We start from the raw sequence: 23101 nt of genomic DNA, 5'->3' as shown, positions 1-23101 counted from the left end.
TGTAGCCCACCAGCCTCCTCTGTCCATGGGATTCTCCAGGCAAGAATATTGGAGTGGGTTGCCGTGCCCTCCTCCAGAGGATCTTCCCAACCCAGAGACTGAATCCACGTCTCTTTCATCTCCTGCACTGGTAGATGGGTTCTATGTCACTAGCACCAACTGGAAAGCCCCTTTCAATACTGGTAGCGGGAGGTGTGTGCATGTGTGTATATATATAAGACATTTTTTAATTTAAAAAATTGGGGTGGGAGTTCACAATATCAAAATGATACTTTTGCCTATGCATATTCTGTATAAATGCATATTTTAGACACAGTGCTAGTCAGAGTGATGACATAGTACTGTATTCTGCTTTTTTACATCACAAAGGCATTTCCCACTTCATCCAGAGTCTTCACAAAAGCTTTTTAACAGCTGTGTAAGAACATCTCCCGCACTGGATCCTATGTCTGAACCAGTCTCTTGGGCACACCCTTGTGGCCGGGTGAGAGCAGCACCAGTTACGCCACCAAGGTGTGGCAGGAGCTCACTGGGGATTCGTCCTGCAGATGTCTGCAGGCTTGCCCCTGGGAATCAGAGCAGCCGCCCAGAGGGTGGACACAGGGTCCAGCAATAAGCTGGACAAGCTGTCCCATTTCACTCATCACTTCCAGCACCCCCTGGCTGGATAAACGGGGTCTAAATGCCCTAGCACAACCAGCGTGAGGCACTGAGAAGCCGCAGAGCCTGGAGTGTCAAAGCACACGATTTGTGCTGGCCAGGTTTGCAACCCAGGGGCCTGTCAGAGGCATGTTGTAAAAATGATGAATGGCTGTCACATTTCCAAGGCTCTGGCTGATTTAGGGAGCCACTGGCAGGCGCATCACTCCCAGCATGTCAGCCAGTTAATTACTTCCAACTTTATCTTTCTTGTCAACACTTCTTGACAAATTGGCCATTATCTTTTTATTCTACAACAATGAGCACTGCTTCTTTTCTGGTGAGGCCTGGAGGATTTTCTCCTCCTTTCTGCTTCTTCATATCCAGAGTGAAATGAAGAGATCTGAGAGAGAACATTAGGGAGAAGAAGCTGTCAGGGAAACAGAACAAAGTGAGGAGGGTTGACAGACGGAACCCAAAACTTATTTTCAACTACCTTGACTCAGAATAGAGTAGATATTTTGGGTAAAAATCCATCCTGATTTCTTGGCTGCTGCATGTCCAAGAGCTCTGACTCAGGCTATTATGTGGATGAAGTTGGGAAACAAAAAATTAAATGAGCTGGCATCCAGGGACTTGGCAGCTCTGAACTCTCCTCACTTATAACTGTGTGAGGAGACGTGCTCTGGCCTTGTGCTCTGGTAGAGTGAGGCCACACTGTAGAAATACTGATGCCCGTCCTGGAATCGGGAAAAGGAAAATATGCCTACCTTCCTGGTAAGGAAGAGCTGACAGATGAGGACTACAACACACTCTAACTGAATCATCAAGATTCACAGGCAGTGAGATGTCCAAAAGAAGCTCAAGAGACCAATGGTGTCACCACTGACACTTTTCACTGTCACTGGGACAGACTGTCAGAGACGGCCATGGGGCACCCACTGTATTTCATCAGTTCTAAGATGCACTCTTAACATTTGTGAAATCATGATACAGCTTATGATTCAGGTTTCAGAGTATCATGACCCAGCTTAATTGCCAGTAGTCTGCCCTCCATCATACAGGTACATAAAAATCAGAAGCACCTTTGCCAACTCACCATAAGAGTGGTCCCTTTAAATCTCTAGCCATTCATGCAGTGGAAGGGCAGAGGTTAACTACTGACCAACAGCAAGCTTTTCATTGTGTTCATGGGGTTGCTGAAGCTGAAGCTCCAATACTTTGGCCACCTGATGGGAAAAGCCGACTCATTTGAAAAGACCCTGATGCTGGGAAAGGTTGAGGGCAGGAGAAGGGGGTGACAGAGGATGAGATGGTTAAATGTCATCACTGACTCGATGGACATGAGTTTGAGCAAACTATGGGAGATAGTGAAGGATGGGGAAACCTGGCCTGCTTAAGTCCATGGGGTCACAAAGAGTCAGACACAACCTAGTGACTGAATAACAACAGCAGCAGCAAGCTGCGCCCTTTAGAATGGTCGTGGGTGCAATGGAAGACCCTCTGTCTTTCTGGTCAGCTCTGGGAGAAACCCCAGCTCTCTGCCCTTTGTATAGCTCCTCACTGACAGCCAGCTTTCTGCACTGAAAGCAGTTTTCCTTGGAGTTTGTAAGATGCTCTACAGAGGCAACCTGTTGTAAAGTGAACCTGTAAGAAGTCTTCAGAGTGGCCAGAAATAAATTTAAGCTCTACTGGTGACTGGTGAGGGACCTGGTCTCTTGGGTAATGGCTGGATGTAAGGGCATTAAAGAAAAAGATGGGGTGAGAAAGAAAGATACAATCTGTGCTCGTGCTCTGCCTACACCAGGGTTTCCTCCGTCTGCCCCCTCTTTGCTGCCTGGAGCTTTTCTACAGGGTACAGATTCCTAGAGGAACACTGGCACTTCTGAAGGCAGCGTTGAGTCCAGACATTTGGAATGTGTTTTTACCAAAAAGAGAGGAGCTTTGAGCAAATCCTCACCCCCTGGACAGAGTGTATTCTCTTCCAGCAGAGGTGCGGGAAAGAGAACAAGACTGTACCTTTCCGGGAAGCCAGGAAACAACTGTAAAGGCTAGGCTCATGCTTCCAAGCAACACAACAGACACCTTGGGAACATGTGTTTAGAGTTAAGACAGAGTGGGCTTGTTTGTCATCCAGCCTCTCCTCTGTAGGCTGTAAATCCCAGTCACCCTCACCGTTAACTGGTTGCTCAGGCACAAACTGGCTCAATTTCTTTAACATTCTCAGAGAGTTATAGGCCATTTCCCGTTAGTGCTGCCTAAGTCAGGGAAGCTAAGGCCCAGGCCAAGGGGACACTTCTCAGTCCCTGGGCAACTGTGCATGGGCTTGCCATCTTGTCCTGCACCCTGGCTGTGATCTGTCTCTGGTGAAGGGTGATTTTCTACAATTACAAGGTAATGTGCATGTGATTCCCCTTTGGAAACAAACAAGATCTGTTAGGTTCCTGGATTAATTATGGGGAACACAGCTGCTCAGACATACGACATGTTACTTTCTCTGTCTTTCACATGAACCTCTGCGTGTGGCCCCTCAGGCTGTGATGAGGGTTAACTGGCAGGCCAAAGCCGGGTCAGGCTATTGCATATGTCGTTCACACAGGCCTTCAGAATATACAGGAGTGGGGAAATCCCTACCCCAAATGCTCTGAGGCCCTCTCACTCATCTTCATAAGTAACAAAAGAGATTGCCACTGTTTGCTTTAATCTCTAACTCTTTTGTGATCCTACAGACAGTAGCCCGCCACTCTCCTCTGTCTATGGAATTTTCCAGGCAAGAATACTGGAGTGGGTTGCCATTTCCTTCTCTGGGGAAGACACCCAGGGATCGAAACTGTGTCTCCTGTATTGGCAGGCAAATTCTTGACCACTGAGCCACTAGGGGTGAGACGCGAATCGATGATTTCAAGGGATACAAAGTGACTATACAGTAAAGATGCTACTTTAACTTACTGGTTAAAAAAGAAGAAGCCTGAACCAAATGATCTCAACTCTTCCAGTTCTCAGATTTTTTTGATTCTGTAACTAAAACCTATGGCAGAAAATGTTAAAGCTGGAGAGAAGACAATGCCCTGCAATGAAGAACTCACCATGATGAAGACTGGCAATGACCATAGAGAGAGATTCTAAGCCTCCACAACACATGCTTATTTAGGGGGAGATAATCTTCTGCTGGGAAGTCATTCTTACAACTGGCAAGTATCTCTTTTGTCCCAGGCTTTGTGCTAAGTGCTGGATGCTAGAGCTACTGTGGTAGATAAACAAGGGCAGCTCTCTGCTTTCACAGAGCTTACAGGTCAGGGAAGTAGATAAGCAAAACGCAAATGGAAATAAGTGCTGTGCAGGTAAGCACTCTGAAGAAGACAGCGCACAAAGACAGAAAATAGCACAGGGTGCTATTTTAGATTTAGGTGGGCAGGGAGGTTTTTCTCATGAAATGATAATCCATCACCTAAATTAATACTACTTCAGATTTGCTAGATATGGACTATGTGTCAGACACAATTCAAAGTGTTTTATAGCTCATATAACTCAATAACAAAAAAACAAACAACCCAACTGAAAAATGGGCAGGAGACTTAAATAGAAATTTCTCCAAAGAAGACATACAGTGGCCAACAGGCACATGAAAAGATGCTCATTATTGCTGATTATTAGAGAAATGCAAGTCAAAACTACAAGGTACCACCTCACACCAGTCAGAATGGCCATCATTAAAAAATCCACAAATAATAAATGCGAAGGAGGGTGTGGAGAAAAGGGAACCCTCTCACACTGTTAGTGGGAAAGTAAATTGGTAAAGCCACTATTGAAAACAGTATGGAGGCGCCTCAAAAAACTAAAAATAGAGTTGCTATTTGATCCAGCAACCCCACTCATGGGCATATATCCAGATGAAACTACAATTTGAAAAGATACAAGCACCTCTATGTTCATAGCACCACTATGCACGACAGCCAAGACATGGAAATAACCTAAACGTCTATCAACAAACAAATGAATAAAGAAGACATGTAATACTGCATGCGATGGAATATTACTCAACCATAAAAAGGGATGGAATAATGCCACCTGCAGCAACATGGATGGACCTAGAGATTATCACACTAAGGGAAGTAGGAAGTCGCTCCACCATGTCCAACTCTTTGTGACCCATGGACTATAGCTTGCCAGGCTCCTCTGTCCATGGAATTTTCCAGACAAGAACACTGGAGTGGGTTGCTATTTCCTTCTCTTAGGGGATCTTCCTGACCCAGGGATTGAATCTAGGCCTCCCGCACTGCAGACAGTCTCTTTACCGTCTGAGCCACCATGGAAGCCCCAAGCAAAGTAAGAAAGAGAAATACAAATACAATATGATAACACGTATATATGGAATCTAAAATACAACACACATAAGTGGAAACAGACTCACAACATAGAGAACAGACTGGTGGCTGCCAAGGGGAGGTTCCGGGGAAGGGAAAGACTGGGACACTGGGAGTAGCAGATGCACCCTACTACATATGGGAGGGGTAACCAAGGCTCTACTGTATAGCACAGGGAGTGAGTGGAAGTCACTCAGGCGTGTCTGACTCCTTGCGACCCCCATGGGCTACACAGTCCCTGGAATTCTCCAAGCCAGAATACTGGAGTGGGTAGCCTATTCCTTCTCCAGGGGATCTTCCCAGCCCAGGAATAGAACCGGAGTCTCCTGCATTACAGGCGGATTCTTTACCAACTGAGCTATGAGGGAAGCCCATATAGAACTGTAGTCTATATTCTGTGATAAACCATAATGGAAAAGAATATGAAGAAGAATACATATACGTATAACTGAGTCATTATGCTGTAAAGCAGAAAATAACACAGCACTTTAAATCAACTACACGTCGATCTAATTTTAAAAAGTGTTTTAGGGGCATTATCTATTTTTAAAGAAACTTTCTGACTGAAGTACAACATACAATACAAGAAAGTATACACTTAATTGTACAGCTTGATAAATTATCCAAAGTGAAGTTACCAGTATAACTACCAACCAAACCAAAAAACAGAACACACTGCCAGCACTGCAGAAGCACTCAAGCCTTTTCCCATCCCAGCTTCCCTCCTCATCCTCAGAGGTAGCAACTGTCTCACTTCTGACACAACTGGTTAGTTTCACCAGGTTTTGTACTCTATATAAACACTCGTCATTACATTTACGAGATACATCCATGTTGCTGCATGCCCTGGTAGCTTGTCTTTTTATTGCTGATAGTCACTATATGAACCCACCACAAGTGAACTATCTTACTGTCGATGGAGGTTTTAGGTTGTCTCCAGTTTGGGGCTAGTGACGTTACCACAAACACTCCTATTTGTGTCTTTGCTCATATTTCCATTGGGAACAAACCTCGTAGTAGAACTGCTGAGTTTTAGGGCATGTTCAGCTTCAGAAGATACTGATAAATGGCCATTGTATGCTCCCAGTGGGAGGGTACAGGAATCTCAGAAGCTCCACATGTTTATCAACACTTGGGATTCAGTGTTTCCCATTTTAGCCATTTGGGCTGCTTTGTAAGTTGCATCTTGCTGCTAAGTCACTTCAGTCGTGTCTGACTCTGTGCGACCCCATAGATGGCAGCCCACCAGGCTCCCCTGTCCCTGGGATTCTCCAGGCAAGAGCACTGGAGTGGGTTGCCATTTCCTTCTCCAATGCATGAAAGTGAAAAGTGAAAGTGAAGTCGCTCAGTCGTGTCCGACTCTTCGCAACCCCATGGACTGCAGCCCACCAGGCTCCTCCATCCATGGGATTTTCCAGGCAAGAGTACTGGAGTGGGTAGTTTTAAATTTGAGCTTCCATAATGACTAATGAGCTTGAGCAGTTTTTCATGTGTTGACTGGCTTTTTGGATATAATCTTTTGTGAAATAAGACCTGTTCACATCTCGCCTGCAGATGAGAAAGCTCACTCTTCTGTCATAAACCAAGAGCTCACAAATATGTGGCTCTATCGCGGGACATTCACGTCTGCTCCATTTATCTGCTCATCTACCCTGTGCCAATACCACATTGACCTAGTCACTGGCTGCAGCTTTAAGATAAATCTTGAACCTTAGTACGGTAATGCCTCCAAATTTATTTTTCTTTTTCAAAAATGCCTCAGCTATTTTTAATCTTTTGCTATATTTAACTCAGTCTTCACAAAACCCCTGCAAAACAAAGTAGCTGTAATCTTTTTTAACTAACATTTTTTTTGGGGGGCCACATTGTACAGCATGAAGGATCCTAGTTTCCCACCCAGAGACTGAACCTGGTCCCCTTGCAGTGGAACCATGGAGTCCTAAGCACTGGACCACCAGGGAAGTCAGGAGTAGTTATAGTTTTTATCCCATTTCATGGAGTGGTCAACTCAGAGGTTAAGTTGCCCCGGGGTCATATAACTATCAAGTGATGAGAGGGGATTAGAACCCAGATTTATCTGATTCTAGACCATGAGAGATGATGCTGTCAAAGAGCTGCACTCAATATGCCAGCAAATTTGGAAAACTCAGCAGTGGCCACAGGACTGGAAAAGGTCAGTTTTCATTCCAATTCCAAAGAAAGGCAATGTAAAAGAATGCTCAAACTACCGCACAATTGCAATCATCTCACATGCTAGTAAAGTAATGCTCAAAACTCTCCAAGCCAGGCTTCAGCAATATGTGAACCGTGAACTCCCTGACGTTCAAGGTGGTTTTAGAAAAGGCAGAGGAACCAGAGATCAAATTGCCAACATCCGCTGGATCATGGAAAAAGCAAGAGAGTCGCAGAAAAACATCTATTTCTGCTTTATTGACTATGCCAAAGCCTTTGACTGTGTGGATCACAATCAACTGTGGAAAATTCTGAAAGAGATGGGAATACTAGACCACCTGACCTGCCTCTTGAGAAATCTGTATGCAGGTCAGGAAGCAACAGTTAGAACTGGACATGGGACAACAGACTGGTTCCAAAGAGGAAAAGGAGTATGTCAAGGCTGTATATTGTCACCCTGCTTATTTAACTTATATGCAGAGTACATCATGAGAAACACTGGAATGGAAGAAACACAAGCTGGAATCAAGATTGCCGGGAGAAATATCAATCACCTCAGATATGCAGATGACACCACCCTTATGGCAGAAAGTAAAGAGGAGCTAAAAAGCCTCTTGATGAAAGTGAAAGAGGAGAGCGAAAAAGTTGGCCTAAAGCTCAACATTCAGAAAACGAAGATCATGGCATCCGGTCCCATCACTTTATGGGAAATAGATGGGGAAACAGTGTCAGACTTTATTTGTTTGGGCTCCAAAATCACTGCAGATGGTGATTGCAGCCATGAAATTAAAAGACGCTTACTCCTTGGAAGAAAAGTTATGACCAACCTAGATAGTACATTCAAAAGCAGAGACATTACTTTGCCGACTAAGGACCGTCTAGTCAAGGCTATGGTTTTTCCTGTGGTCATGTATGGATGTGAGAGTTGGACTGTGAAGAAGGCTGAGTGCTGAAGAATTGATGCTTTTGAACTGTGGTGTTGGAGAAGACTCTTGAGAGTCCCTTGGACTGCAAGGAGATCCAACCAGTCCATTCTGAAGGAGATCAACCCTGGGATTTCTTTGGAAGGAATGACGCTAAAGCTGAAACTTCAGTACTTTGGCCACCTCATGCAAAGAGTTGACTCATTGGAAAAAACTCTGATGCTGGGAGGGACTGGGGGCAGGAGGAGAAGGGGACGACCGAGAATGAGATGGCTGGATGGGATCACGGGCTCGATGGACGTGAGTCTGAGTGAACTCCGGGAGATGGTGATGGACAGGGAGGCCTGGCGTGCTGCGATTCATGGGGTCGCAAAGAGTCGGACACGACTGAGCGACTGAACTGAACTGAACTGAGACCTAAGACTTAGAAGTCCTTTAGATACTGCTTCCTAAATCCTCAAGCCAGATGAGCCCTTCTGGGCATTTAATATGAATGCATTACAATGTTAAGAAATTCCAATGTTCTAAGCCACCAACTTCCAGTTAAAAATCTTGTTTGGCAACTACAAAGAGCCACTGTCCTGGTGGACTCAAGAAAACAAAGCAAGAAGTAAAAGCTTCCTGGCTTTCTCCCACAGCCCCTGTCTCTGGAATACAAGGGCCTGGGGGCCCGGTGCCCCTTCACCCCTCCAGCTTTCATTCCGGCTACCACTCCTCTTCCTTCTCGCCCCCCATGCCATTCTTGACTACTTAGGCTGTATAACCCAGGCTTTTCCTACAGCTACACTTTGCCTCAGGATGTTCTCTCCAATCTCTGGCTACTTCTTCCTTAAAAAACAAAAATAAAAAGAAAAACACCACAAACTCTCGGTATCAGGCTGTCCAGAACCTCATCTGGGTTGGGTATTCCCCCTCTGCTGTGTCCTCCACTCCAGCCTGTCAAACAGCCCTGAAGTTCAGCTGTCTGTCTCTCCAACTAGCCTGTGAGACATGTGAAGCTTCAAATTCCTAAAAGGGGTCAGAGACAGACTTTTTTTGCTAAGTGCTATAATTACATGGTAGACTCTAAGAGGAAGCCTGAAAGAAATGGTTTCTGATAAGTCCAGGGTGCACTCTTGGGTGCAATGGTGATCTCAGTCATGTCCAACTCTTTGAGACTCCATGGACTGTAGCCTGCCAGGCTCCTCTGTCCAGGGGATTTTCCAGGCAAGAATACTGGAATGGGTAGCCATTCCCTTCTCTAGATCTTTCCGACCAAGGGATCAAACCCACGTCTCCTGCGTCTCCTGCATCGGCAGGCAGATTCTTTATCACTGTGCCATGTGGGAAGCCCACACCCTAGGTATGAGAGGCAAACTAGGAGGCTTAGGGAAGAGGTGGCCATACCTTCTGTGATGCACTTAGGCTTTGGGCTGAGAAAGAAATAGGACTAAGTGGTAGATAGGTCAGGATTAAATGGCCACATGTAGAAAGGCAGCTGTGGCTCATTAGAAGACTTCAAAAGTAAAACATGACCATGAGCACACAATTCAACTAAGAACAAGGCAGGTTCTTCTGAGATGTATTCATTCAACAAACTGGAAGTCTGGCACTGAGGGTAGCTATCCCTCCCTCACCAGTTAGGAAGCATGGTGTAAGAGCAGGCTGGGGCAGGAATACACTGAAAAACAAGGAGTCTCTCCAATAGGAACATTTTCAAGAAAATGAGATAGTAAGTCCACACTGGGGTAGAAGGAAAGACCACCTCTAGGCCCTTCTGAGCTTTGGACTCCCCAGGCTGCTCAGACACCTCCAGTCCTTGGTGCCAGCCCAAGGTGGCACAGCCAAGAATGTAAGATTGATTGGTTGGTTGGTTGGTTTTTTTGGCTGTGCCCTGTGGCATGCAGGATCTTAGTTCTCTGACCAGGGATTAAACCCTGGTCATTTGGAGCACAGAGTCTTAACCACTGGCCTGCCCGGGAAATCCCCATAAGCTTTATTTTCATAAACATCTTTCCCAGGAGCACCAAGCTGACCCTCTTTCACCACCAGAAAAATGGAGAACAGGAAAAACTGTACAGTGTCCAACCCAGGTTTTCCATATTTTCTTAATTAATTTCCATTTCTTATGGCCACTTTGTTCACCGAAGGGCAAAGAAAGGATTAAAAGCCTCTCAGAGAAGGGAAAACCACTCTAGTCTTCCACATTTGTTCTGGTTTTCTCTACTGGCTTAGCTGTACTCAAAACAAGGACTTATTTTTCCTTCTTTTAGAAATTGAGAATCTAGGACATTTAGGGTTGTGGATGTTTTGGAGAATAGATCTTCTGGCATGGGATATATGTCTAATTAGCTATTTTTCTTAAAGGAGCAGGGCCGGGGGGGGGGGGATTGAGATTTGGGCAGTTTAGATAATTTAAGAAAATCTTCAAATAAAAAAACTTCTGTCTCCAACTTTTATGCCTTATGTTAGAAATAAGTTTCCAGAAAAGAGAGGTCAGAGAGGAGGTACTCATGCTAAAAGTTCCTACCTTTCCTGGAAAGGATTGTTCCATGGGTTGCTAATATGAATGACTTCAGAGTGCCTGAAGAACTATGGACAGAGGTTCCTGACACTGTACAGGAGGCAGGGATCAAGACCATCCCCAAGAAAAAGAAGTACAAAAAGGCAAAATGGTTATCTGAAGAGGGCTTACAAATAGCTGTGAATAGAAGAGAAGCAAGAGGCAAAGGAGAAAAGGTAAGATATACCCATTTGAATGCAGAGTTCCAAAGAACAGCAAGGAGAGATAAGAAAGCCTTCCTCAGCGATCAATACAAAGAAATAGAGGAAAACAATAGAATGGGAAAGTCTAGAGATCTCTTTAAGAAAATTAGAGATACCAAGGGAACATTTCATGCAAAGATGGGCTCAATAAAGGACAGACATGGTATGGACCTAACAGAAGCAGAAGATACTAAGAATAGGTGTTTAAGAAGAATACACAGAAGAACTATGCAAAAAAGATCTTCACAACCTAGATAATCACAATGGTGTGATCACCAACCTAGAGCCAGACATTCTGGAATGTGAAGTCAAGTGGGCCTTAGGAAGCATCACTATGAACAAAGCTAGTGGAGGTGATGGAATTCCAGTTGAGCTATTTCATGTCCTAAAAGATGATGCTAGTAACATACTGCAATCACTATGCCAGTAAATTTGGAAAACTCAGCAGTGGCCGCAGGACTGGAAAAAGTCAGTTTTCATTCTAATCCCCAAAAAAGGCAATGCCAAAGAATGCTTAAACTACTGCACAATTGCATCCATCTCACACACTAGTAAAATAATGCTCAAGATTCTCCAAGCCAGGCTTCAACAGTACGTGAACAGTGAACTTCCAGATGTTCAAGCTGGATTTAGAAAAGGCAGAGGAACCAGAGATCAAATAACCAACATCTGTTGGATCATGGAAAAACCAAGAGAGTTCCAGAAAAATATCTACTTCTGCTTTTTTGACTATGCCATAACCTTTGACTCTGTGGACCACAAGAAACTGTGGAAAATTCTTAAAGAGACAGGAATACCAGACCACCTGTCCTGTCTCTTGAGAAACCTGTATGCAGGTCAGGAGGCAACAGTTAGAATGGGACATGAAACAACAGACTGGTTCCAAATTGGGAAAGGAGTATGTCAAGGCTGTATATTGTCACCCTACTTACTTAACTTATAAGCAGAGTACATCATGATAAATGCTGGGCTGGATGAAACATAAGCTGGAATCAAGGCTGCCAGGAGAAATATCAATAACCTCGATATGCAGATGACACCACCCTTATGGCAGAAAGTGAAGAAGAACTAAAGAGCCTCTTGATGAAAGTGAAAAAGGAGAGTGAAAAAGTTGGCTTAAAGCTCAACATTCAGAAAACTAAGATCATGGAATGTGGTTCCATCACTTCATGACATATAGATGGGGAAACAGTGGAAGACTATTTTCTTGGGCTCCAAAATCACTGCAGATGGTGACTGCAGCCATGAAATTAAGACACTTCCTTCTTGGAAGAAAAGCTATGACCAACCTGGACAGTATATTAAAAAGCAAAGACATTACTTTGCCAACAAAGGTCCGTCTAGTCAAAGCTATGTTTTTTCCAGTAGTCATGTATGGATGTGAGAGTTGGACTATAAAGAAAGCTGAGCACCAAAGAATTGATGCTTTTTGAACTGTGGTGTTGGAGAAGACTCTTGAGAGTCCCTTGGACTGCAAGGAGATCCAACCAGTCCATCCTAAAGGAAATCAGTTCTGAATATTCATTGTAAGGACTGATGCTGAAGCTGAAACTCCAATACTTTGGACACCTGATACAAGGAACTGACTCACTGGGAAAGACCCTGATGCTGGCAAAGATTGAGGGCAGGAGAAAGGGGCGAGAGAGGATGAGATGGTTGGATGGCATTACCAATTCGATGGATAGGAGTTTGAGTAAACTCCGGGAGTTGGTGATGGACAGGAAGGCTTGCACGCTGTGGTCCATGGGGTCGCAGAGTCGGACACGACTGAGCGACTAAACGACTAAACTGAACTGATTCATTTTCTGCCCAGATATGAAAATCTATTCATAACATTTTTCTGTTTGGGCAGGGGAAGTGGCTACCGGAAAGAATAACAGAAAGTTGGCTAGAAAGCCGCAAAGCACCTTTCTTCCAGGGTGTTCTCTACCAAGATGGCAGGGTCATGTGTGATGCCGCACAGGAGTGTGTGACACATGGTTTGAGCTCAGGGTCGTTTGCTGGGTAGGAGATCATCTTGAAGATGCCAGTGGAGTTTAGCAGACCCTAGTGAACCTGGTGGTTGTGACCAAGTTCACCACAGTGAAGTGAACACCATGAGCTAAGGCTGCCACAGCCAGACATATGCCAAGAGAGGGCAGGGGTGGGCTGATGGCGCCAATGCTGAACAAGTCCTTCTGAGCAGAGTGACAACTGCCACAGGGCGCCAGCAGCACCCTCACTCCTAGGCAGACACAGAGATCCACTCCTGCTTTTTTATTTACAGGGGGAAAAAAATAGTGTCTGGTACTCCAGCTGCCTCAAAAGAAATGACTTTCTGAGAAGCAGAAGCCCTGACTAGAAAAGGGCTCTGGGGGTCATGGCAGGAAGGAGGGCCTGAGGCCAGGCCTCACGCTCATGTGTGAAGGGCCCACACAGAATAGCCACAGAACACACAACAACTGTACCTGGAAATGACAAGCGTATGTTCCAAAGACAGTTACCATGTACAGAGACAGGGACCTCTGTTTACATTCTTAGTGAAAAGTTCATTTTAAAGATTTAAAATGTGCTGAAAACCCAGTCTTTTTTCCCATTTGTTTTCAAAGGAGGAATCTCCTTTAAATACAGGACACAAAAGATTACACTATCCCTATTTTCAGGGATATAGATCATATATAATGAATCTGGAAACCATATTCCACAGGAAAAGGGAAATGAGACTCTAGACATGCATTATTAGGCCATGGGGATTCTTTTCTCTACGTTTTAACTTTCCAGGTTTAGAACCTGGGCTGTGGCTGGGCCTGTTTCTTGCTCTGCCTGAAAACCATGGACGTGCGGATGCCCACGCAGGTAACAAGTCCTGTAGGGATCACGCCCTGTGTTTCTGCCCCACTGTCATCGCTGACACACCTGTACCAAGAGGCTAACACTGGCCCACTCCTTATTGAAGGAGAAAGTATGTAAAAAGACAGACAACTGGGTAAACCCTGTGAGTACAAAGTCCTTTTTCACTTCCTAAAAACTTTACGCTATCCTCCTATTTCTAAAACTTTTTCTAGGTTGGAAATATTCAAATGAGAGATGGCATTAGATCCTAGCCAAAAGAGGGTTTTGTAAAACACTGAATGCTGATCAGAGAAAGGAATAACCAGCCTTGTTAAAAGCATACTCAGAAGGATGCCAAAATAGACTAGAGCCGTGTATAAACAGCATGGATTGCATTAACAGGTCTCCCGGGGTGAGCGGAGTCTTATCCCCACTCTCTTTGCCTACCTTGTGCTCACCCCGTGGTTATGTAACCTTTAGAATGGAATCTGGAAACTCTTCTGACCCTGCCCTACTCACTGATAGAGCTGAGCCAGTGGCTGGCAGGGGCACAATCTAATAGGCAAAACTGGAAACATACAAACTCAGCCCTCTGGTCTCGGCCCAGAGACTGTGCAGGCAGGGAAAGAAAGACGCGCCCCTGTCTCTCCCCTCCCCTCCTCTGGCCTAAGTTTGCACTGACTTCACCCCACAGGCACCTGACCCTCCCAGATGAGCTGGGAGGGGCTAAAGCGCCATGCTCGGCCATGGTCGGGGTGGAGGTGCAGCAGCAAACGATATTTAAGATGCTCAGTTTGTTGAGCATTCAGACTTGGGAAGAAAAGCTACAGGCTACCCAACTGAGCTGCACTTTCAGAAACCCAAGTTTTGAGAAAGGCTAAGAAAGAGCAAGGAGAGAGAGAACAGCAAAGTGGTAAGTCCATCACGAGTGAAAGTCTTAGGTTTTAATCTGCCACAGCTTTGCACATCTCAGCTGGGCATAGCTAGGTTCCCCCCGAGGAAGAGCCTTCCTCACCCAGGCCCACGAAAGATGCTGAAAAAGACTCTCTCGGCCGTGGCGTGGCTCTGCATTTTCCTCGTGGCCTTTGTCAGCCACCCAGTTTGGCCACAGAAGCCCCCTAAGCGCAAGACCCCGGCAGAGCTCACCGCAGCCACCTGCTGTGAGGAGGCGAAGGCGCTCCAGGCCCAGATCACCAACCTGAGCAGCCTGCTGAGCGACCTGGGCAAGAAGCAGGAGAGGGACTGGGTCAGCGTGGTCATGCAGGTGATGGAGCTGGAAAGCAGCGCCAAGAGCATGGAGACGCGGCTCACTGAGGCCGAGAGCAAGTACTCTGAGATGAACAACCAGATCGGCATCATGCAGCTGCAGGCAGCGCAGACAGTCACCCAGACCTCGGCAGGTAAGGAGGACGCAGCCTCACGCTGCTCGCCACCTCCCGCTCACACAGCTGAGGGCCTCCCGTCTGCAGCCCTGCTTCTAGGTGATGTGATCAGAATGCTCCCTGGGGTTTCTCATGGAATTTAGTTTCTTGGGTATGCGCCACCAGCTCTAGTTTCTCTTTTGCAAAGGCTTACAAAGTATTTCTTTTGATTTCTAAGATGCTGTACATTTACCCAGGTCTCTCTTTACTCCTGCAATGTTTCGGCATACTGAAGGTATGAATCGCCATCCTGGAGCACAGAGAGATCAGGCGGTCTGCCCAGAGTCACACAGGAAGTCTTAGAGCTCATGTATTCCCGATTAGTCCATTTTCTTGCCCAGAGCTGACCAGCTGTCCCCTCAGTCCCAACAAAGTAGGAACAAACACCAAAATCATAACATCTCTAGAAGCAAAGTTTTTACCAAAAACAGTTTCCTCGGGTTCCTGGGATTTAGTGGGCTGGGCAATAATGGAACTTGGTTGTCCTACTGGCCAATCTCACTCTTCTCATTGGCTCAGAATTAAGTGCACAGACACTGCCCAGGGCATCTAAGGAGTCCTTTGTGTTAAAAAAGGACTGGTTCCTCAAGATTCCTCAATTCTACATTTCTATTTCTTTTCCCCCAAAATCTGAACATTGTCCCTAGTCATACAGGAAAATGCAATGCTGAAATTTGCATTTTTTAGTAGGCCCAAAATAAGATACGTTTACTACTCTTTTCTTTTGCAAAACAATTCTTAGTTTCTAGTTAGCTTGGCTCAGACAGGCCAGGAGAATTCGTTTAGACAGAAATGTGGTTTTCTGAAAATATCAGCAAATTACTAGCTACAGGGAGCAGAGTCTATAGATATGTCGCTTCTTACTGACACAAGAACAGAGTAAGTCACTGGCAATCCTTAGTCCAAATGAAGAAAAAGTTTTAACTGGAAATTAAGCCTAAAAATTTTGCGTAAATCGCTTTCTCAGTATGTACTTCCTGATCCTCAGCTTGGGACGGAGAAAGGTATTTTCAGGCCATTTTTCAGACAAGTGAATCCTGATTTGGGTCTGTGAGATGAAACAGATATGCAGGTGACCAGGGAAGGTAGAGGAACCTGACCTGTACCACCTCCAAACAGGTCAAGGAGCTTCTTGGGCCTTGCTGGGCCTCATCCTCCTACTACCCAGGCCCTCATTCCTCCTTCCCTTCTCTACTAGCAGATGTGGAGGCACCTTTACATTCTGTAAGGAGCTAGCCCCTTGGAGAGAGCAGTAACAGGAAGTGAAGAACTCTGATGGCGAAGACATGGGTCTCCCATTTCCCCTCTGCAAACCACTCTGCCTCAAACAGTTCCCACACTGAAAGAGTCACCGTCTGTGACCGTGTCCTCTTCTCGAAGGCTGAGTGCAGTGGTCACCAAGAAAAGAACTCCCAGGCAGACAGGCAGGGAGCATCTCCTGGCCAGGCAAGGGTTTCTGCTTTCTGGTCCTATTTGGAAAGGCTGTCCCTTCCATAGTGCTCTCTGATATTCAGAACAGGAGACACAATCCCTCGTAAAGCACTAGCCCCGAGGGCAACTGAGGAAACATTAAAATCAACCCCAGAGAGAAAGCCAGCCTGCCCAAAGCTCTCATTTCCTTGTTTTAATAACAGTGCCAGGGGAAGGCCTGCAGGGGTTCCTTAGACTGTCTGCATTTTCATTTGTCGAGCAGTGTTGAATTAAGGTGGAGAAGATAAAATTATAAATCTCTGCTAATAAGGGATCTGGTAAGCAGTAGCCATTACCTCTGAAAAACAACAAAACAAACAAACAGAAACAATAAAACCAAACCGTCTGAGATCCTCATGACTTATCTGGGAATAGAGGTTTGCTGTCCCAGAAGCTGAATCCATTAAACAGTAGCATCTGTTAGCGGCCCCCATGCATTTTAAAGACTCCAGAATTCATGCCCTAGAACCACAGCAGGATAATTTACTTCAGCACAAACCTTAAACATGTTTGTACTGCTGTGCAACTCAGGTGAAGGGCTTCCCTACCTCTCAGCCCTACCACCAGTGAGGCCAACACACACCTATTCCAGATCTCCTGATATCCATGTCTCCCGAGTCTGGACACTGCACAGGAATGAACACTCCTATGAATTTCGTGGTAGAAGGAAGTCTCCCTTTTAAACTTTCAGTGTAGATGCAGCAGGGGTGCGGCCAGCCCTGGAGCCTGGGCCTGGATGCTCACCCTGTGGCTTACTCCTGCAGATGCCATCTACGACTGCTCATCCCTCTACCAGAAGAACTACCGCATCTCTGGAGTATATAAGCTTCCTCCTGACGACTTCTTGGGCAGCCCTGAACTGGAGGTAAGGCCACCGCAGCCCACTGCCTGGGTTCTGTCATCTCTTCTCTACCCACTCAAAGGCTGGGGACAGCACGGCTAGTCAGTCTAAAGAGCGGGAAACTGAAGACAGGGACGCAAGCACACCAAATACCAGAGAGCGATCTAAACATTCCATTTACTAGGGGAAAAAGTCCAAGTATCTGTTTGGCTCCTTCAAATCACTACTAACCAAACACTAATCCTTCTGATGTGGTTAGATCACGTTCTCACCACAACCTACGTGCTGTGAAGTCTTGCCACGGCCTACAGCAGTTACTCTTTGGGGAGGAGAAAACAGAGAACATGTAGGGAGCATGTCAGAGGGCCTGGATGCTTTCCCTTCAAACTCGACGTGCACTTGCTCTCATCCTCGATTTTGATCTTTCTCAGCAAACCACCAGCCTGCCCAGCTTGCCAATACTGGGGAGAATTGCTACCCAGTGAGCCAGAGGCTGTGGAAGGGCATATGTCCATCAACTCTGGGGGCAAGAGAAGGTGAGAAGCCGTGCTCAGGCTTATGCTGCCTGTCTCAGAGGAAACTGACCAGGGCGTCCCCTCCGTTCCAGGTGTTTTGTGACATGGAGACTTCAGGTGGCGGCTGGACCATCATTCAGAGACGCAAGAGTGGCCTCGTCTCCTTCTACCGGGACTGGAAGCAGTACAAGCAGGGCTTTGGCAGCATCCGTGGGGACTTCTGGCTGGGGAACGACCACATCCACCGGCTCTCCAGGCGGCCCACCCGGCTGCGTGTGGAGATGCAGGTGAGCACAAGGCGCAGTCCCCAGGACCGGACCAGGGCTGCCACGCCCAACTCTGCAAAACTACAGGGTGTCATTCCTACTCTTTTCTACCGTCGGCTGGGATACTTGCTATGATTGTTTTCCTGCAGGTTGTAGTACAGTTGAGGAAGAATAGGTTTTTTTCTTTTTTACCCCTGTATTTTTCACAAAAGTGAGACTGTAGGTACAGGAGAGGCCAGACTCAGGCCAGAGCAGAAGAATCCAATAGTTAGCTGGGCTGAAAGACTGGTCCCTGCCCTGGCCTGGGGTATAAGGACCTCTGCAAGCAAACCTTATTGATGTCAGTTAGTGATCTTCCTTAAAGGCCCTGAAGCGTCACTATATTCTCAAGTTACTCTTATGACACCTCAGACCAGGATACAGCAAAACTCAGGTCTACACTTCACAGACAGAGGAAGACAGAATGAAGAGGAAGAGAAAGAGAGACTAATCAAGCCATATGGGGACTCATGAGGGAAGTCTGATCTAGGACTCTTTGCTGTCCGATTCCCAGCTTAGTGTGTTAAACTAGAGACAGACAATTAAAGTCTTGCTATGTTCCCTGCAGTAAGAAGACATATGGCTGCAGCTGGAGAGAGAGAAGAGGGGCAGGGTAGTATGACAGGAGGCCCTGCCAGTTTTTCTAAGGCTCTGCCTCCCCTGACAGGACTGGGAGGGCAACATGCGCTACGCCGAGTACAGCCACTTTGTTTTGGGCAACGAACTGAATAGCTACCGCCTCTTCCTGGGGAACTACAGCGGCGACGTGGGGAATGACGCCCTCATCTATCACAACAACACAGCCTTCAGCACCAAGGACAAGGACAACGACAACTGCCTGGACAAGTGTGCCCAGCTCCGCAAAGGTGAGTCAGGGTCTGGAGGGGAGAGTTCAGAGGCAGGGCCACAGTCCTGCTGGAGGAGAAAGAGTGGATTTATAGCTGCCCAGTCAGCTTTCTGGCTTTGTACTCCTGTGTGACACTGACCCTAATGGCTCAGCGCATCCCTGCTGCCCAGGGTGTCAGTGGTCTCTGAGGACACCAGAGCACTGACTGTTTCCCATCGCAGGTGGATACTGGTACAACTGCTGCACAGACTCCAACCTCAATGGCGTCTACTACCGCCTCGGGGAGCACAACAAGCACCTGGATGGCATCACCTGGTACGGGTGGCACGGCTCCAGCTACTCCCTCAAACGAGTGGAGATGAAAATCCGCCCGGAAGACTTCCAGCCATAAAAAGGGGCCTGATCTAGAGGAGGACTGGAGAAACCAGAGGCTGGGAAAAGGGCAGAGGAGGAGAGGGAGGGAGTCTAGAAAGGGGGGGGGAATGCGAAGTGCCCCATCATCTTCAAGGAGAGGGGGCATCTCTTAGGAGAACAGGACTCTGTGCTGAGAATGTTAAAGTAAGTGGGAGGAGGTATTTAAATGCAACGGGTCCAGACACACACTTCTCAGGGGGCTGGCCTGAGGGGGTTCCCTGCCTGTGATCCCTGACATAGCAGCAGCTTCTCTTTTCCACACAATTTTTCTGTGGAGGAAAAACAATTGTGAGTTCATTTTAGCCATTTTGCCTGAGGCTGAGGTGATGTGAGGGCAGAAAATGAACCATATTCCTTTGATTCTCTTGGGTATTAGAGAAAGGAGTGAAGGGAGTGGTGGGGGCGAGGGGTTTCTATTTTTAAACCCAATGAAATTATCTTCAGTCTACACACTTTTTTTTTTAAAGACAAAAATTGTTCGGCTGGAGGTGGACCCAGGCTGGAATTGACTGGAGGAGGCTCCACCGTTCTGGGCCTTGCACTGGTCTCTGAGCACCTCCCCTCCATCAGGTGCAGCACTGAGAGGCAGGGAGTAAGCCCAGTGGTGGCAGGAGCTCAGCTGGAGGGGAAGATAAGTCCCTGTGGACGCGAGCACAAAACTGACTTAAAATTTTCTCAGTCAATACAGATACATCTATTTTTATTTACTTTATGAGAAAAGGGATCAAAAAGCTTCCTCTTTTATCTCGTCTATAAAAAAATGGCTGAAACAGGAGAGTAAATGGTACCATGGTTAATAAATAATTCATGCTGCATATAAATAAGCATTTTGCTTTGTAAAAATAAAATACTGTAGTTTGTTTTCAACATTCAGTTTTTTTCTTCCTTCCACAAATCTTGTTCCTTTTTAAATGATTACTATTACCACTGAGGGCATGGTGAAAAGTTTTAAGTGAAAAATCAGAGTGAGCCATGAGAAAGAGACTCGGTGTGCTGCAGTCTTCAGGGATACCCAGGGAGGAGCAGGAAGCCAAAGAGAGAAAAGCAAGGGAGAGAAAGGGCAGCAGGAGCTGGATGAGGTCTGACTCTGGTCTACCCACCTGACCCCCCAGAGGCCGGGGCCACTGCCTGGCTTCAAAATATTCTGCAAAGCAACACTCCTACTTTCTACCTAAGCAAACTTATATACACAGAGGGAAAAAAATATCTTTAGTCATCACAGATGTCAAATAATTTTGACCTTCAGGAAGTAATTTTTCTTTCCCTTGAACCAGTCAGGGTAAGGTAAGTATAATTCTCTAACTCACTGTTTTCTAATGTACCTAGGGTCCTTTGATTGTTGGGAACCCACTTGACCTTAAAACCAAGATCATTAGGATTTTCAAAGAAGTAAAGTGAGTAGAGAAAAAGTATACTGAAGCAGGGCTTCCTATGGGACAGGCAGTCAGACAGAAACTTCCTGAAGCAGGCAAGGGATCTGAGATGCTCAGAAGCGGGCACAGTACTGCTTAGAGAGAGGAGAAAATGATTAGGAGATGAAGAGAAGGAAGAGCACAAGATGCTTGGGGCAGAAGTAGCTAGTAATTCTCTCTCATAAACTATATACCCCACAACTGAAGAAAACGGAGGCTCTAGGCAACAAGAACTAAAATAAGTAAGTGGGACTACCTCAAACTAAAAAGCTTCCACACAGCAAGGGAAACAATAAAAAAACTGAAAAGACAATCTACAGAATAGGAGAATATCTGTAAACCATAATCCCTGGGTTAATGTTTAAAATATATAACGAACTTACATGACTGAATAGCAAAAAAGCAAATAATCCAGTTTAAAAATGGGCAAAGGACCTAAACAGTTCATTTTTCCAAAGAAGACATTCAAATGGCCAAGGGGTACATGGGAAATGCAAAGCATAACCACAGTGAGATACCAACTCACATCTGGGAGGATGGTGATTATTAAAAAGACAAAAGATATTAAGTGCATGCAAGGAACTGGAGAAAAGGGAACTGTTGGTGGGAATGTAAACCGGTATAACCACTATACCAGTCTGGCAGTTTCTCAAAAAACTGCAAACAGAACTACCATGTGATCCAGCAATTTTTCACTTCTGGGTTTATATTCAAAGGAAACAAAAATCACTATCTTGAAGAGATATCTGCACTCCCATGTCCACTGCAGCATTATCCACAATAGCCAAGAGATGGAAACAACCCAAAATGTACTTTGGGCTTTCCTGGTGGCTCAGCGCTAAAGAATCCACCTGTCAATGCAGGAGACATGGGTTCAATTCCTGATTCACGAAGATCGCACATGCCTCAGAGCAACTAAGCCCATGTATCAGAACTACTGAGCCAGTCCTCTAGAGCCTGGGAGCCACAACTGCTGAAGCCCATGCACCCTAGAGTCTGAGCTCTGCAACAAGAGAAGCCACTGCAATGAGAAGTCTGCGCACCGCCATGCAGAGTAGCCCCAGCTTGCCACAACTGGAGAAATGCCCACACAGCAACAAAAACCCAGCACAGGTAAAAACAAATAAATAAATAGCACATGTGTGTGTAAATATATACACACACATATAATATAAACAATGGACTATTATTCAGCCACAAAGAAAGAAATTCTTCCATTTGTGACAACATAGATGAATCTGGAGGGTATTATGCTAAGTAAAATAAGACAGAGAAAGACAAAAAACGTATAGTATCATACATGCAAAATCATGTTTTTAAAAGTGATTTCATAAAAATAGAGACTAGAATGGTTGTTGTCAAGGGACAGGAGAATGGGGGAATGTGGAGATATAGGTCAAAGAGCACAAACTTTCAGTTATGAGTAAGTTTTTAGGATCTAATGTACAGCATGGTGACTATAGCTAACAAAACAGTTTTGTATATCTGAAATCTGCTGACAGTAGATCTTAAGCATTCTCACCACACATAAAAAATTCAGCCATGTGAGGTGGTTATGTTAATCTTAGTAATCATTCTATAACGCATATCAAATCATTATGGTATACATTTAAATATATACAATTATATTTGTAAATCATTCCTCAAGATAGTTGGGGGGGACAAAGTACCTATATTATATTAATCAAAACCTACAGTTCCTGAAATTGACTCATATTTATATAGATATGAAACTGAATAACTAAAATAAAAACCTTTTTGTGGCAAGGTTAATGTCAAAAAAAAAAAAAAAAAGTCACTGTAAAAAAACAAAAACCAAAACACTGAAGCTCAAACTCAGCATCTGTGGTTTACCTCACCCTTCTGGGAAAATGTCTGAGAGATGAGGGAAAGCAGGTGGAAGGAAAACAGAACGTAACCCACAGAGGTGCAGGTTCTGACAGTAATGATCACTTTTAAAGCATTCTGTCTAGGGCAGGGTGACATGGAATCCAAGGACTTGAAGGTGAGCACAGCACAGCCTCTGCCTTCAAGAGGACAGAACCACAAAAAGGAGAGCTCAGCTCTCCTGAAGGTAAAGAGCACTGTGTTCTGACACACCCTCCAGGGTGTGTGAGAGAGGGTACAAAGGATGTGAAAGAGAACAGGACTGATGGGCAGTTGGCAGAGCTGATGCCAATTGTAAGCACTGGAATTTTCTCAATCAGAAAATTTTCTTAAAA

General features: G+C 45.5%; 2 protein-coding genes across 2 annotated transcripts in view; one reads left to right on the top strand and one right to left on the bottom strand.

Annotated features, from left to right (window-relative positions):
* The window catches only part of MTOR (mechanistic target of rapamycin kinase), a 124826-nt gene that overhangs the window by 50161 nt on the left and 51564 nt on the right, over positions 1-23101 (bottom strand). The gene's annotated exons all lie outside the window — the stretch shown is intronic.
* ANGPTL7 (angiopoietin like 7) lies at positions 14685-19444 on the top strand. The gene is made up of 5 exons (XM_068985594.1): positions 14685-15054; positions 17310-17410; positions 17994-18188; positions 18874-19072; positions 19275-19444. The coding sequence occupies exons 1-5, from the start codon at positions 14685-14687 to the stop codon at positions 19442-19444; spliced, it is 1035 nt and encodes a 344-aa protein (XP_068841695.1).

Source organism: Capricornis sumatraensis, chromosome 14 (genome assembly GCF_032405125.1).
Source record: "Capricornis sumatraensis isolate serow.1 chromosome 14, serow.2, whole genome shotgun sequence".
Taxonomy (NCBI): Eukaryota; Metazoa; Chordata; class Mammalia; order Artiodactyla; family Bovidae; genus Capricornis; species Capricornis sumatraensis.
Note: the sequence above shows the minus strand (reverse complement) of the source record. Positions and strands in the feature narration are given on the sequence as shown.